The following is a 13368-nucleotide window of genomic DNA, read 5'->3' on the forward strand; positions in this document are numbered from 1 at the left end:
TGTATGTATGTCTAGAATTTTGTAAATTATTAACTCTTTGAAGGTAGGAGTTAATAGTCATTGCTAATTCCTTGGCTTCCCCGGAACCATGCTGGTATATAATGCGGTGTGATGGTGTTTTTCTAAATAGTAGGAGTTTTTCAAAAACTTTAAGGTGAAGAGTGCTAAGGAGTATATTAATACTTTGTGAACAAATTTTTTACAGTGCCGATTTTGATTAGTATTAAGGTAGTATTGAACTTACATTAAAGCTGCTTATTCAAGAGACTGCTAAAATCAGTGAAAGGATGGCTGGCTTTGGAACCTCACTTTTCAGAAAAGGCAGATGAAGGACTGGCCAAGAGTCAGGCCAGAGCTATCAGGTTCTAAAATTGCAGCTCCACGTTAACTTCTAACTCAGGTGTTCCACCTCTTCCTTTAAAAGCGGGGCAGTCCTCATTCTTGTCCTGCTTTGGGGAGAAGTGTGGAGCCTAGGTAAGCAACAGGGTGGAAGAGGAAGAGATACGGTAGAAACGGCAAGAAAACTTGTAAAACAATGAAAAGTATTTTCTTTCTCTTGTTTGTTTTAGTAATCTTGCTGCCATCAGCTAGAAAGACAACCTAAAGTTGATTTGATAGTGGACATTGGGAGACTGGGCCTGGCATTCTTAAAGGGAAGTAGCTCACAGCAAAAAGAAACTTGGAAAGAGATTTTGGTTTCCTTCCCACGTCCTATTTGTAAATTACTCCTTCTTGTGTCTTCATCAAACTTATCAGTTGGGTGCCCAGGGGGTCTTTTTTAGGTAGGATGGGGAGTGGTCAGTGGTAATATGGCGGTATCAGTGGTTCACGTAGTGTAGGGGATTTTTCAGAGTAGCTCTCGCCTAAGTAATAATTCTAACTCCCCCCCAATAGCTTCAGCAGGCTAAGCAAGAAGGGAGAGATACTAGGGGTCTTGAGACAGAGGAAAAAGTTAGGCTGTTTCTTCTGCAGCTCATTAGTAGTAAAACTTTGGGCAGCGATTAAATACTCTCAGATGGCAAGGCCTGAAAATAGCTATCGTGATGCATTTCCTTGTTGACTGCTTGCCTGTGAGGGGAGTTACTGAAATTAGTTTTTAGGAATCTTACAGTTCATTCTGTAGATTTAACTGTGCATGTGGGAATACATTCCCGAGAGCCACTAGACTCAGAAAACTTTTCTCCTTGTTTGGTTTGTAGTCCCTTTTTGGAAATACTCAGAACAGTATCTTCTGTAAAGGAAATTTGTATTTTTCTGTCATTCTAGATTATATGCCAAGGTCCAATGAATCATCTTTTCAGCTAAAGGGTTGTTTTTAGAGGGAATCTTAAGTTCTGTGACATAAATAATAATTATTAAATAAATTGTGTTTTTTATAAAAATCTTGTAAGAGAATTTTTTTCCATTAATCTTTATAGAAAATGTGCCAGAGGAACTTCGAGAACCATTTTACACAGATCAGTATGACCAGGAACACATCAAACCACCTGTTGTTAATTTGCTTCTATCGGCTGAACTATACTGTCGTGCTGGGAGTCTCATTCTCAAGAGTGATGCTGCAAAACCTCTTTTGGGCCACGATGCTGTAATCCAGGCTTTAGCACAGAAAGGTCTTTATGTCACTGACCAGGAAAAATTGGTGACTGAACGAGATCTCCACAAGAAACCCATACAGATGGTGAGTCTTTATATACTCAAGATTATTTTAAGTTTGAAATGCATACTTTTGAGTGTGAATTATACTATAAAACAGAGAGAAATGTGCTTTGAAATTGGATTATCTTTTCTGCCTAGAGTTTGAAAACCATCTTTTTCTTATAATCTCTGTTTCCAAATGAAGGAAGATTTTAAAAAACTATTTTGGAATGTTTGGTGCCTTCTAATACCTGGGAAAAACATAATCTCCAACTACTTTAATTTTTATTCAATTTAAAAATTTATTTCTTCCATTATAGAGACTAGCTAGAAGAAATGGAAAATGTGTCTTGATTTTATCATCATTAGGAAACAGTTGGGATTTGTAAGTGTGCATTTACATACTTGAATAACCTCTTGGTAAATTGCTGCATATCAGATACTTTTATTTAATAACTATGAACTCATTCTTGTAGAAAATGCACACAGAAGGACTCTAAGCTGGCCTGAGGCAAGCATGCAAGAACTCTCATAGTCTCTGGGGACATCTAAGTTCCTTGGGGAACTCTCTCATACATAGCGTCTGGGGACATCTGATAAGTTCATTGTATGCTGCTTCAGTCTCTTGTACTACTTTAGCTTAAGTTTCACAAAATGTGGACATCATCAGGATGAGAGGGAAGGCAGGATTCTGACCATCTCTGCTTTGACTATGAATCCTGTGTTCTTAACTACTAAATTGTATTTTTGCCTTTGCCTAGATAATAGGTAGATTGGAAGTAGTGAGGTGGAAGGAAATAGAAATGTGCTACCCGGAAATCCTCCTGATAGTCTGAAATCTTGGTAATTTACCCCTTCTGTTCCTGTTTTAAAGGTTGTGTTAATTCTATGTACTATGGGAGTAAGTATAGCAGTTAAGTAGAATGGCTGCTGATAGAGGATGAAGCAGAGCTGTAACAGAGTCTGGGTGGATGTGAGTTTCTTCATGTAGTGTTTAAGAATATGCAAGGTACCGTTATTTTTGCTGGATACACAAAATGTGTGAAGAGCAGAGAAGCTGATCCCAGGAACACTGTGTTATTCCTCTATTTTCTTTTGTTTTTTTCTTTTCTTTTTTTTTTTTTTAAACATAATTGGTCCTGTTTGGCAACTATTCTTATGAATTTCCATGGTACCACCATCTGTTGGAACTCAGTGTAATTTACTCATTTAGAGGCTTTGAAAAAAATCATTTCCTTGTTTAAGATTTAAAATTCAACTTTAGAGGAAAAAGATTATATAAATGGTAGTGTTACAATAGTAGGTGAGGGAACAATTTCTGGTTACTCTTGTGTAAGAATGCCTTGCAAATATATAAGCAGAACTTGTCTTAAAAAATTATAATTCTCATAGCTATTGTGGAACAGAGTTTTCTTCTTCATGCAGTGCTGGAACTCAATTTTTTGGTTCCCACTCATGTGTACCTAATTTGGATTCCATTATTTCTGGGTAACATGTACACCTGTTACAAATTCTCATTATCTTTTGATGTCTCACAACCATGTTTATCATTTTAGAGTCACTATTTATTTATAATCATTTATTTGGAACTCCAAGTATACATTCTTATAAAAATAACTTAATTATACTTATTTTACCAGAAGATCTCACAAAAACTGTTTATACTTATAATAAAACTCAATTCATTCAGACCATTTATTAATTTATTCAGTTTATTTAAGGAGCTTCTGCAGTGTTCTTTGTACTGTCATGATTACAAAGAGTTCATGTCCTTTAATATCTCACTTTCTAGCAGAGGGGTATAGGAAATAAATTATTAATATAATACACATACATGTTTTTCTTTAAAAATGTATTTTCATTTACAAATTACCATCAGCTTCTATCTCTTTGAAAAGGGCTATGGGAATAGAGTTTGTATGTGGACTTGCTTCCTTAAAATTTACCTAATCTCTATGGTGTACTGCTGCCAGATTAATTTTCCTGAAATACCGCTTTGATATCTAACATTTCCTAAATCAAAAACCTTTAATTGTTTTATTTGACTTAACATGCAGTGTACACTTTCGTTTCAGATGCATGTCCTTTTAAATTCGTGCTATTTTCAGAGCTAGCAACGAAAGTATGAGGGAAGAAGTTGCTGGAGACTTTGTCTATAAAATAGATAATTCACTTTTGAATAATGAAAGTTTTATATTCTTTTTGTTTGTACTCTCATGTTCATAAGAGAAGATTCAAAGTAGCAAAATCCTAAGATATTTCGGAGGTTGTCTGATATTACAGACCTGCCAGCAATAATTTTTGATAATTATTGAAGATAAATTAAGTATATATTAACTAGGACTTTTCATCTTTTAAAAAGAGAAAAACGATAACTGTATATTCATGTAGGTTAATAAACTTGAATAGATGGTACATTATAAGGTGATTTAACTCCAGTGTCTGGGACCTGTCCTATTCTGGAGTAACAATGTTCTTCTAGTTTAAATAGCTAAAAAAAAAACCCACCAAAAACAAGTACACACATACAAATACAAATAATTGCAAAACAAAGATTGAGGTGTTTTAATTTGGTCTAAAAATACAGACTTTTCTTCTAATTTGCACAGTTATAGTCCAGTGCTGAGGAACAGTGGACAGTCACAGCAGTCATCTGTAGCCATCAAACCCCAAGTCCATGTTGAGCAGATTGGTTGACCCATCCCTATGATACTGAACCATTTTTGCAGTTAAGTAGATTACAGCAGTGAAACATTGTTTTTAATTAATATCAATGATGTGATTTGATAAAAGAATATATATGATCATTTAAAAAAAAATCTCTAAAAACTATTACATTTGGATGTTTGCTTGTTGTCAGGCACCTGAATAAATGAGCTTCTGTAATAGAAAAAAAACAAAAACCTTTACATAAATGCTCAAATTCCTTCTGAGCCTGTACTGTTGTGTGTTTGAAAAGAGTGTTGGAGTAAGCTATGTTACCAAGTGAGCTGTGTTACAAAGCTGTTCCAGGGGTCTGGTCTTTTTAGGAAGTTTTTTTGATATACCTACAGATGTGAGAATACTGATTATTGTTTTTGTGAAGCTAAAAATGTTAGTTTGTGGTAAGCAAACAAGTAAACAAATTTTAAAAAGTAACTTTAGAGAGGAGTGAAAACTATGAATAAAAGCAGGATAATATGATAAAGTGATCTGAAGGAATTGTGTGTGATTTTATTATAGTTAGAATGGTTAGGGGCATCCTTACACAGGAGATTAGATAATCTTTGAGCAGATTTCTAAAAGATGGTATGGAGCCAGTTAGGCAAGGTAAGGGGGAAGAGCAGTGCTGAGAGGGAATAAATACAAAGGCCTTGAGTTGGTAGATAATTCACAAAATAAATAAAATTCATGTCTGGATGATAAAGATCCTGCAAATAATTTCCTGAAGAGAACATATTCAGGAATTTGAAATTTTAGAGCCACAGTTATTTACCTTATAGTTTGTATGATAGGAAGTACTTGATTCATCCAATAAGTAGTTGTTGGTAATGGATGTAGTGATGAGAAGACAGACTAAGCCCCTACTTTCGTCAAGCTGATATTTTAGTAGCAAAGGTGAACAATGAACAATTAAATAAATTGTAACAACTTTAGAAAATGGCAAATGCTGTGAAGAGAATAAAGCAGTAAGGGGCTACAAGGAAGGAAACATGCTGTCTTCTTAGGAGGGTGGTCAGGGAAGACCTATCTAGAGAGTTGCAATTTGAACTGATACCTAAATGCCAAAAGGAACCAGCAGGTGATGATTTGGGAAAAGAACATTCTAGGCAAAAGAAACAGCAAGGCCCTGATGTAGGAGTGAGTGTGGTATGTTTCAGGAACTGAAAGAAGGCCACTGAGATTGATAATGACCAAGATTGATACTGAGAAAGATACAGGATCTGGTTAGAGAAAAAGATTGTAGGCAAAGCAGGTAGAGCTCTGTAGGCCATGATTAGAAGTTCACATTTTATTCTGATGGTACAAGGAAGTCATTGGGAATTTTAAACAGCAATGAGTTGATCTGGTTTACTTTTTCAAAGTTCCTCCAGGTTGCTTTGTAGACAATAGGTATAGGGGATAAAGGTGAGAAGGGGGGTGTGGGGTAAGGTAGCTGGGGAATCAGGTTGTATTTTGGGCATAAGTTTGAAATGCCCTCTAGATACCAAGCAAGCAGTTGGGTATGTGAGTCCTCTGTAGCGTCCTCTGTAGAGATTTTAATTTGGGGACATTTAGAGCCCATGGGACTGAATGAAATCACTTAGGAAGAGAATGTAGATAGAGAATCATTAAATGCCATTATAGTAATTCTAGTATTAATAGAAAAGCTTCATTTTTCATAAATGTCAGTATTTTAATACAGTAATATTACAGTAAAACAAAATGACTTAGAAGAAAGACTAGATGACAAGTACAGAGTGCTATACCAATATAAAACCTCTACTTGCATAGTAAAGCAGGGAGTCAACTTGGTTAATAATCCAGATGAGGACATTTAAAAACTTCTTTCTTAAACCAAAAAGTTTTGCCAAGCTCATTCTTTTAATTAAAAAAGTTAGTTGTCCTAGGAGTTGAAAATGCATAGATTTAGGTGCTTTAATCATAGTATTTGGTCAGGGAGCTCAGGAACAGTCTAATTTTATTTGACCCAGCCTACAGGTTGCTTTGTGGAGAAATCCTTGGGAGAGATCTATGCAGAGAAAAGGCAAAAGAAGACAAAGAAAACATTTCAGTGTTAGCTCAGGTTTGGTTCCAACCCTTGATGCAGAAATCTGGTAAGCTAAGCTGGACCAAGTAAAAGGGCTCTTTTTGTCCTAAGCTAGATTGGCCTAGAACCAAGCAGTCATAAAATGTCCTTTATTTTCCTTTAACAACCAAACGTGGAACTTATTATTTCAGTAGAGTCGATGGCCATCCTGCCTGATTCAGAGGAAAAAGAACCTAAGGGTAAGAGAAAGAGAAATCTGGGCAGGGTTGCATGTGAGGTGGACAGGAGAAGACAGAGCACTTGTCATTGGTGGATAAAGTGGGGAGAAGTTGGATGAGAAAAAGGAGGAGAGAGGCAATGAGAAAGGAAGGAAAGGAAGGTGCTGGAATGGGGAGAAGAAGACAGTTTCCAGGCAGGTGCTGCCTCAAGGCCCCTTACTTGGAAAATTTTAAAAGAGAGAGAAAGAACTCACGATTTTGCAGAGCTTCTCTTAATGTCATAAGGAAGAGAGAACGAGAGAAGGATGACCAGCCTTTCTTCCTGAGAGGTCAGGTCCTGGGCTCATGATCCTACAGCCACAAGGGCAGATGGCAAAGAAGAGGTCATGACTCAGTGCTGACCTTTAGCTTCCTTGAATATACCAACCCTACAAAACATGGGGCCCAGTCTGTGTTTTAGAGTCTATTTGTTATTGGTATTTCTCTTTCCTAGGTATGGAGTAATTCCTAGGATGGGGTGATTAGAAGAGAGAAAGTATTTCCTTCCCCTTGAGCCAAATTTATGATGAAAAGGATTTAGATTTTTGGTTTTTTTGTCCATATGATAAAGCTTCTTCAGAAAAATACAAAATTATTTTAAGGAAGTATGGTGGAACATCTTGTATAATAATCTGAAAAATGATAGAATATTGTATTTATCTGTATTATCTCTATTAAGCCTTTTCTCTCTGATAAACGAGAGAAAAATGGTACTTATACACTAAAAAGTACTAAACAACTTTCATCTCTTTAAGCTTTTTTAACGTCTAGAAGTCATTTTTAGAAAAGGTGGATGCCTGTAGATTTTAGCTTGTTTTTTTTTTTGTTTGTTTGTTTGTTTTGATTTTTGAGTCAGGGTCTTACTACGTTGCCCAGGCTAGCCTGTAACTCCTGGGCTCAAGGGATCCTCCTGCCTTAGCCTCCCAAGTAGCTGGGACTATAGGTGAGCGCCATCACACCCTCAGCTTATTTTTATATAATGGAATCAAGGTGAAATTCCTCAAATCAAGGTTTTTTTTTTGTTTTTTTGTTTTTTTTTTTTGGAGACAAGAGTTTTGCTCTGTTGCCTGGGCTAGGGTACAGTGGCGTCATCATAGCTCACTGCAACCTCAAACTCCTGGGCTCAAGCCATCCTGCTGCCTCAGCCTCTTGAGTAGCTGGAACTACAGGTGCGTACCGCCACACCCAGCTAATTTTTTTCTATTTTTACTAGAGACAGGTCTCGCTCTTGTTCAGGCTGGTCTTGAACTGCAGACCTCAAGTGATCCTCCCACCTCAGTCTCCCAGAGTGCTAGGATATCGGGCATGAGCCACCATGCCTGGCTACAAATCAAGTTCTTAATAGGAAAATTAAAGTGTACTTTAGTTGTTTCACACAGCCAAGGCTAACCGAAAGTGTACATTTTATATAGAATCAGTTCCATGAAGACAGGGCCATGTTAGTCATGTTTGTCTTTGTATTCCCAGTGTCTGGGTCAGGGATGATGCTGAATCAGTGAATGAATAAGAGATATTAGTGAATGTTTTAATTAAGAATTAAATATATTTTGAAGGAGAAGAAAGTCATTCAGAATTATTACTAAGAAAGTGGTAGAAGTTCTTTGTTTTGTTTTTTTCCCCTACAGATTTGAATAGAGTGAGCTATAATTATTGAAATACATATTTATTGAGCTTCAAGAATTAGGTGTTCTGGGGGAAGCTCTTGAACTCCTGGAGTTTATAAGAGAATCTAATTAAATGATTAGATTGCCAGTCTTCTACTTTATCATCTTAACATTATAAGTACCTGTCTACTTTCAAATACTTGTGGGGATAAAAGAATGTGGACTTTCGGTTTCAGTTAGCCAATGCTCATTTGACTTTCCTTTCTACCTTTGCTTTTTGTGTATATCTGTGTTGTTTAAATTTGAACAATTAATTAATCCTGTTTAATATGTAATACCTGCATTTTTGCCCATTTGTTTTCATGAAGTGAAGCATGATGAGATGTAAATACTGTAAATCTATTAATATCAAGGATGTATTTTAGAAACTAAATCCAGTTTCAGATTTTAGGTTGTTCATTACATAGTTGCATTGGTTGATCTAGAAGTCTTTTAATTGTATAAGTTAATTCAGAATTTTAATTTGCATTTGCTTAAAGCCTTTTGTGCAAGAGCCAGTAAAATCCAGAGAGTAGCTGGTGACCTATTTCTTAGCAAACTGGGAAATTAGGCAGAGAGACCTGAGGTGGAGTCAGGGCTGGAGGAGCCATGGGAAACCATGGAGTTAAGGGTGAGGAGGGTGCCTGGGAAAGCTTCATAATCATCTTTCCATATGAATGGGTATAGATCCACACCTTCAGTTTTGAAGGCTATGCAATATTGTGAGATATGAAAATACTACAGTTTATTTGGCCAGTCCCTTATTGGTGGATGTTTAGGACCTCCCCTTACCAAAAGATTTTTAATCACGACAGTGACATGATCAGAGTTCCATTTTTAAAAGATAAAAACAGACTCTGTAACCTGACTAAGCAAACTGGGTGTGTATTAATATTATAGTAACCTTTATTGAAATAGGAAAAAGAGAAGAGAAGGGAATTGGAGTGGGGAAAATGGCCATGGTGTAGTGCATAGATAATAAATTCAGTTTGGGACAGATTTAAGTTTAAGATGCCTTCAGGACACCCAGGGAGGGAGATACCCAGTGAGATGTGGGCTGGAGATAGAGATTTGGGAGTCAGCTGAGTAGTGATGGTTAGTTGAGGCTATGGAAGTTGGGATGCTCAGGGAGGGCATGTTTTAAAGTGAAAAAGAGAAGGCCAGGGATAGAGCTGTTAGAAGCACAAATGTTTAAGTAATGCACAGAAAATACTGTGGAGAACAGTCAAAGATATAGGATATAAAGAACTGAAAAACTATCAGTAGTATCAGAATCTTCTTGTTGTATGTAATACCTATTTTCCTCTGACTTATTTTCCATTTTGGTAGTTGATTTTGTATCTTAGATAGGGAAAATATTTTAACAATCTGTTTAATAACTATAGAACATTATATATTAGGAGTTAGCTCATTTTATGTAATTTTGAAATAAAAACAAATTTTTTTTTCTTTTAATTTTAAATAAGGCAGACAAGGTCAGAAATTCTTCGGATATTTTGACATTTTATCAGTTGTAATACTGTGCATTGTTGGCATCTGTCTATAATAAGCCTTTCCTTCCCATTAATAGAGTTTATGCCATACCATTAGTTTCTATGCGACTAAAAGAATATAAGAATATTATTAGAGAAAGACTGAAAATGCAAGGAAAACTAATTTTTTTAGTCTTTCCTTTATTAAACAGCATTATTATTGATAAATATTAGCATTATTTATTCAATTGTTAATATGTACAATTAGAATTTAGGTTTAAATAATGTCAATGATTCATTACAAATTAGTGTTTTAAAGGATTTATTTATGATATGGTCTACCAAAATTAGAGGCAGTGTTTTATGTGAGCAGTACTTGTCAACTATTTGAAAAATCAGTGCTGGTAAGGTGTTACCAACTGAGAGTGTTAAAAAAAACTCGATAGTCTTTTGGATCCCATCATGTATTTCTGCATCTTAGAGTTAACAGAGTGGAGATTTGATAGTTTTTTTGTGGGTAGGAGCATTTCTTGGGGATTATGTCATGCTGAGAGTTCATTTTTTGCTTAATTTGGGGACAAGGAAAACAACTGCTTTGTGGCTGAACAGCATCCATTCTAGCGTACTGGTTCGTGTATTCAAACTCCTGTCTAGTAAGCCTAAGCTCTTGTACCTCCTAGATCTACAACTCTACTTTTCTTATAGCTTTAGCTTTCTGGGCTCTGGCCAGTGTCTGTGTGTACAGGCCATGAGGCTGTGAGTTAGGTAAAGTTTTGATCTCTTAATTCCACCTCTAGGGCATGTTAGTCTGGGAATTGCTTGCCAGCAGGCATTGGTCTGGAAGGAAATGGGTGGCTTCTAGATACTTAGCAGGTTGGAAGAAAGGTGTTTACTCTTCTTACTGTGCTGTATGAGTATCTGCCATAGATACTTATGCTTAAATTTTGTGAAACTCTCTGCTGTTATTCAACTGTAAACTGGATGGCTAGTTACCAAGGGGGATGTCATGACCTTCCTTTTTCTCGTTCTCATACACAGTGCTGGGAAAGGAAGCCTGACTGGGTGGTAGAGGCAAACCTTGTGTGGTTCAGTTTCTTTTTTCTTCTGATAAAACTAGTGCTGTCGGGCACATTTTTTATACACACCCAGCTGAAAGAAATTTGCTGACAAACTTTTTTCAGGGAATTTTTTGAGTGTTAGCTGGAGCTTTTGCTGATGGTAATATTTTGTATGATAATGTATATTTCAGTGAATTTTATGTAACTTGTTTTAGATTTTCAGATTTGAAGCACAGTTTTTGGCTCAGGATCAACTATGTCTGGAAAACTTTCAAATCTGGAAAGCTATAAAACACAACATACTTTGAAGTACAACATATGTGACTGGTTAAAATATACCAGGAAGGTCACATTGGTTAGCAAATGAAAGAACACAGCTATCATTTTACATTGTTGGCACAAGGTAGCAGCAATTACGTTGAGTGGTGGTGGACAGGCCTGAGACTGCCATATATAAACTATCGTAAAAATAAATCTTGCCCAGGTCACTACGGTTAGGACATTTGGAAAATACATATGTTCTGTACTTAAATCTTGATTTGTTGGATATAATCATCTACTTTAGTGGGTTTTTCATAAAGTCCATATTTTATGGTCTTGATGGTTGTTTTTTCCAGCTCATCTGTCTTTGGTTCATTGGTAACACCATTATTAGTTGGCCAGGCACATGAAGGGTGATACTATAGAAGTCTCCTAATTTAATTCCTTAAAGTATTAATTAATATAACATTTGTTTGGGGAAAATATAAGTGATTATGATGAAGTTTGAAGATTATCTTTAGATTTTATTTATTATGTTATAAAACTGTTCTGTAGGCTAATCTCAGTCATATAGTATATAATGTGTTAAGTAATAAAAATAGTATATAGATCTTTATATTACTGAGAAATTTTTAGAGCACTTTGATATACATCTGTTTCATGTCTCGTGTGGTGAGAAATCAAGTATTGTCCCACATTTAACAGATGAAGAAGATAAGGCTGGCGAAATAACTGACTTCGTAAGGTCCGAGCTCTCTTTTTCAAAATTGACCATTAAGGCATTATTTACATAAAATAAAACATACCCATTTAAAGTAGTTTGATCAGTATTGATAAATGTATACAGTCATGTAAATACCGCTCCAGTCGAGATATAGAACATTATCACTCCCAAAATGCCTTTTTTCAGTCAGTCCTCCCCCCACTTCAGGTACCTGTTAATCTCATTTCTGTCATTGTTGATTAGTTTGCCTGTTCTAGAATTTTATACAGATAAAAGAATAACATGTGAACTCTTTTTTTTCTGTAAGCATGAAAATGAGGTTTACTGAGGAGAGAAAGAGAGGACTATAGAGCAAGAGCAAGATACAGGTTTACAGAGCGTGATACGCCACAGATGACAGCCAGACCCATTGTTGTAGCCAAGGGAGAGCAAGGGGAAGGAGCAGAAAAAAAGGGCTATGAACTCTTGTTTACTGGATTCTTTTGCTCATATTTTTGAGATTGATCCATGTTGTTATGTGTAGTTTATTCCTTTTCAGTGCCAAGTAGTATTCTATTCTATGAATACCATAACTTGTTTGTTTATTCCTTCACCTATTGATGGATGTTGATGTTGTTTCCAGTTTTTGGCATATTACAAACAAAGCAGTTATGAACATTTGTGAACATCTTTGTGTAGACATGTATTTTCATTTCTCTTGAGTAAATACCTAGGTTTTGAATTGGTGGGCCATAGGTATGTTTAACTTTTAAGAAGCTGTCAAGTAATTTTCTAAAGTGGTTGTATTTTTTATTTCACCACCAGCAATGTGTAAGCGTTCCAGTTGCTATACGCCCTTGCTAACACTTTTGGTATTGTCATTCTTTTTAATTTTAGCCAATCTAGTGTGAATTAGTATCTCCTTGTAGTTTTAATTTGCATTTCCCTGATGACTAATGTAATTTAGTGTTTTGTTGTGTGCTTATTAGTCATTCATACATCTTTTGTGAAATGTCTGTTCAACTATTTTTCTTACTGTTTTTTTTCTTATTACTGTAGGAGTTCTTTATATACATATTATACAAGTCTTTGTCAAATACATGCATTGCAAATATTCTCTCCTAGTCTGTGGTTTACCTTTTCATTTTATTAATGGTATCTTTCAAGGAATTTTAAATTTTGATAAAGACCAATTTATAATTTTTTTCTTTTATTCTCTTTTTTGTTTGTTTGTTTTAGTACACTCTCAAAGATGGTAGAGAACGGACTGCTCCAATAAGGAACAGCCAATTTTTTTCTTTTATAGTTAGTGTTTTTATGTCCCAAGAAATCTTTCTTTGCCTACATCATGGTTGTGAAGATTTTTATTTTCCTATGTGTTCTTCTTGAAATTTATAGTTTTAGCTTGTACATTTAGGTCCATGATTCATTTTGGATCAATTATTTTGTATAGTGAGGTCAAGGTTCACTTTATTCTTTTTTTTTTAATGAGGTTATCTGATGATTCCCGCACCATTTATAGAGACTGTTTTTTTTCCCCATTAACTTACTGTGATACCTGTGTCTGTTGCACTGATTTAGATGTCTATCAGGTCAGTACTACACAGTCT

At 35.6% G+C, this 13368-nt stretch overlaps 1 protein-coding gene across 3 annotated transcripts in view; it reads left to right on the plus strand.

Moving 5' to 3' along the window:
• Positions 1 to 13368, plus strand: part of CAMSAP2 (calmodulin regulated spectrin associated protein family member 2) — a 76099-nt gene that overhangs the window by 16666 nt on the left and 46065 nt on the right. For 2 of the 3 annotated variants that reach the window (XM_045535999.1, XM_045536000.1), the window contains exon 2: positions 1419 to 1678. The exons of the other annotated variant lie outside the window; for it this stretch is intronic. In XM_045535999.1, coding sequence (XP_045391955.1) covers positions 1419 to 1678 — 260 coding nt within the window. The remainder of the gene's footprint in view (positions 1 to 1418; positions 1679 to 13368) is intronic. 3 annotated transcript variants of the gene reach the window in all.

Source organism: Lemur catta, chromosome 23, assembly GCF_020740605.2.
Source record: "Lemur catta isolate mLemCat1 chromosome 23, mLemCat1.pri, whole genome shotgun sequence".
NCBI lineage: Eukaryota > Metazoa > Chordata > Mammalia > Primates > Lemuridae > Lemur > Lemur catta.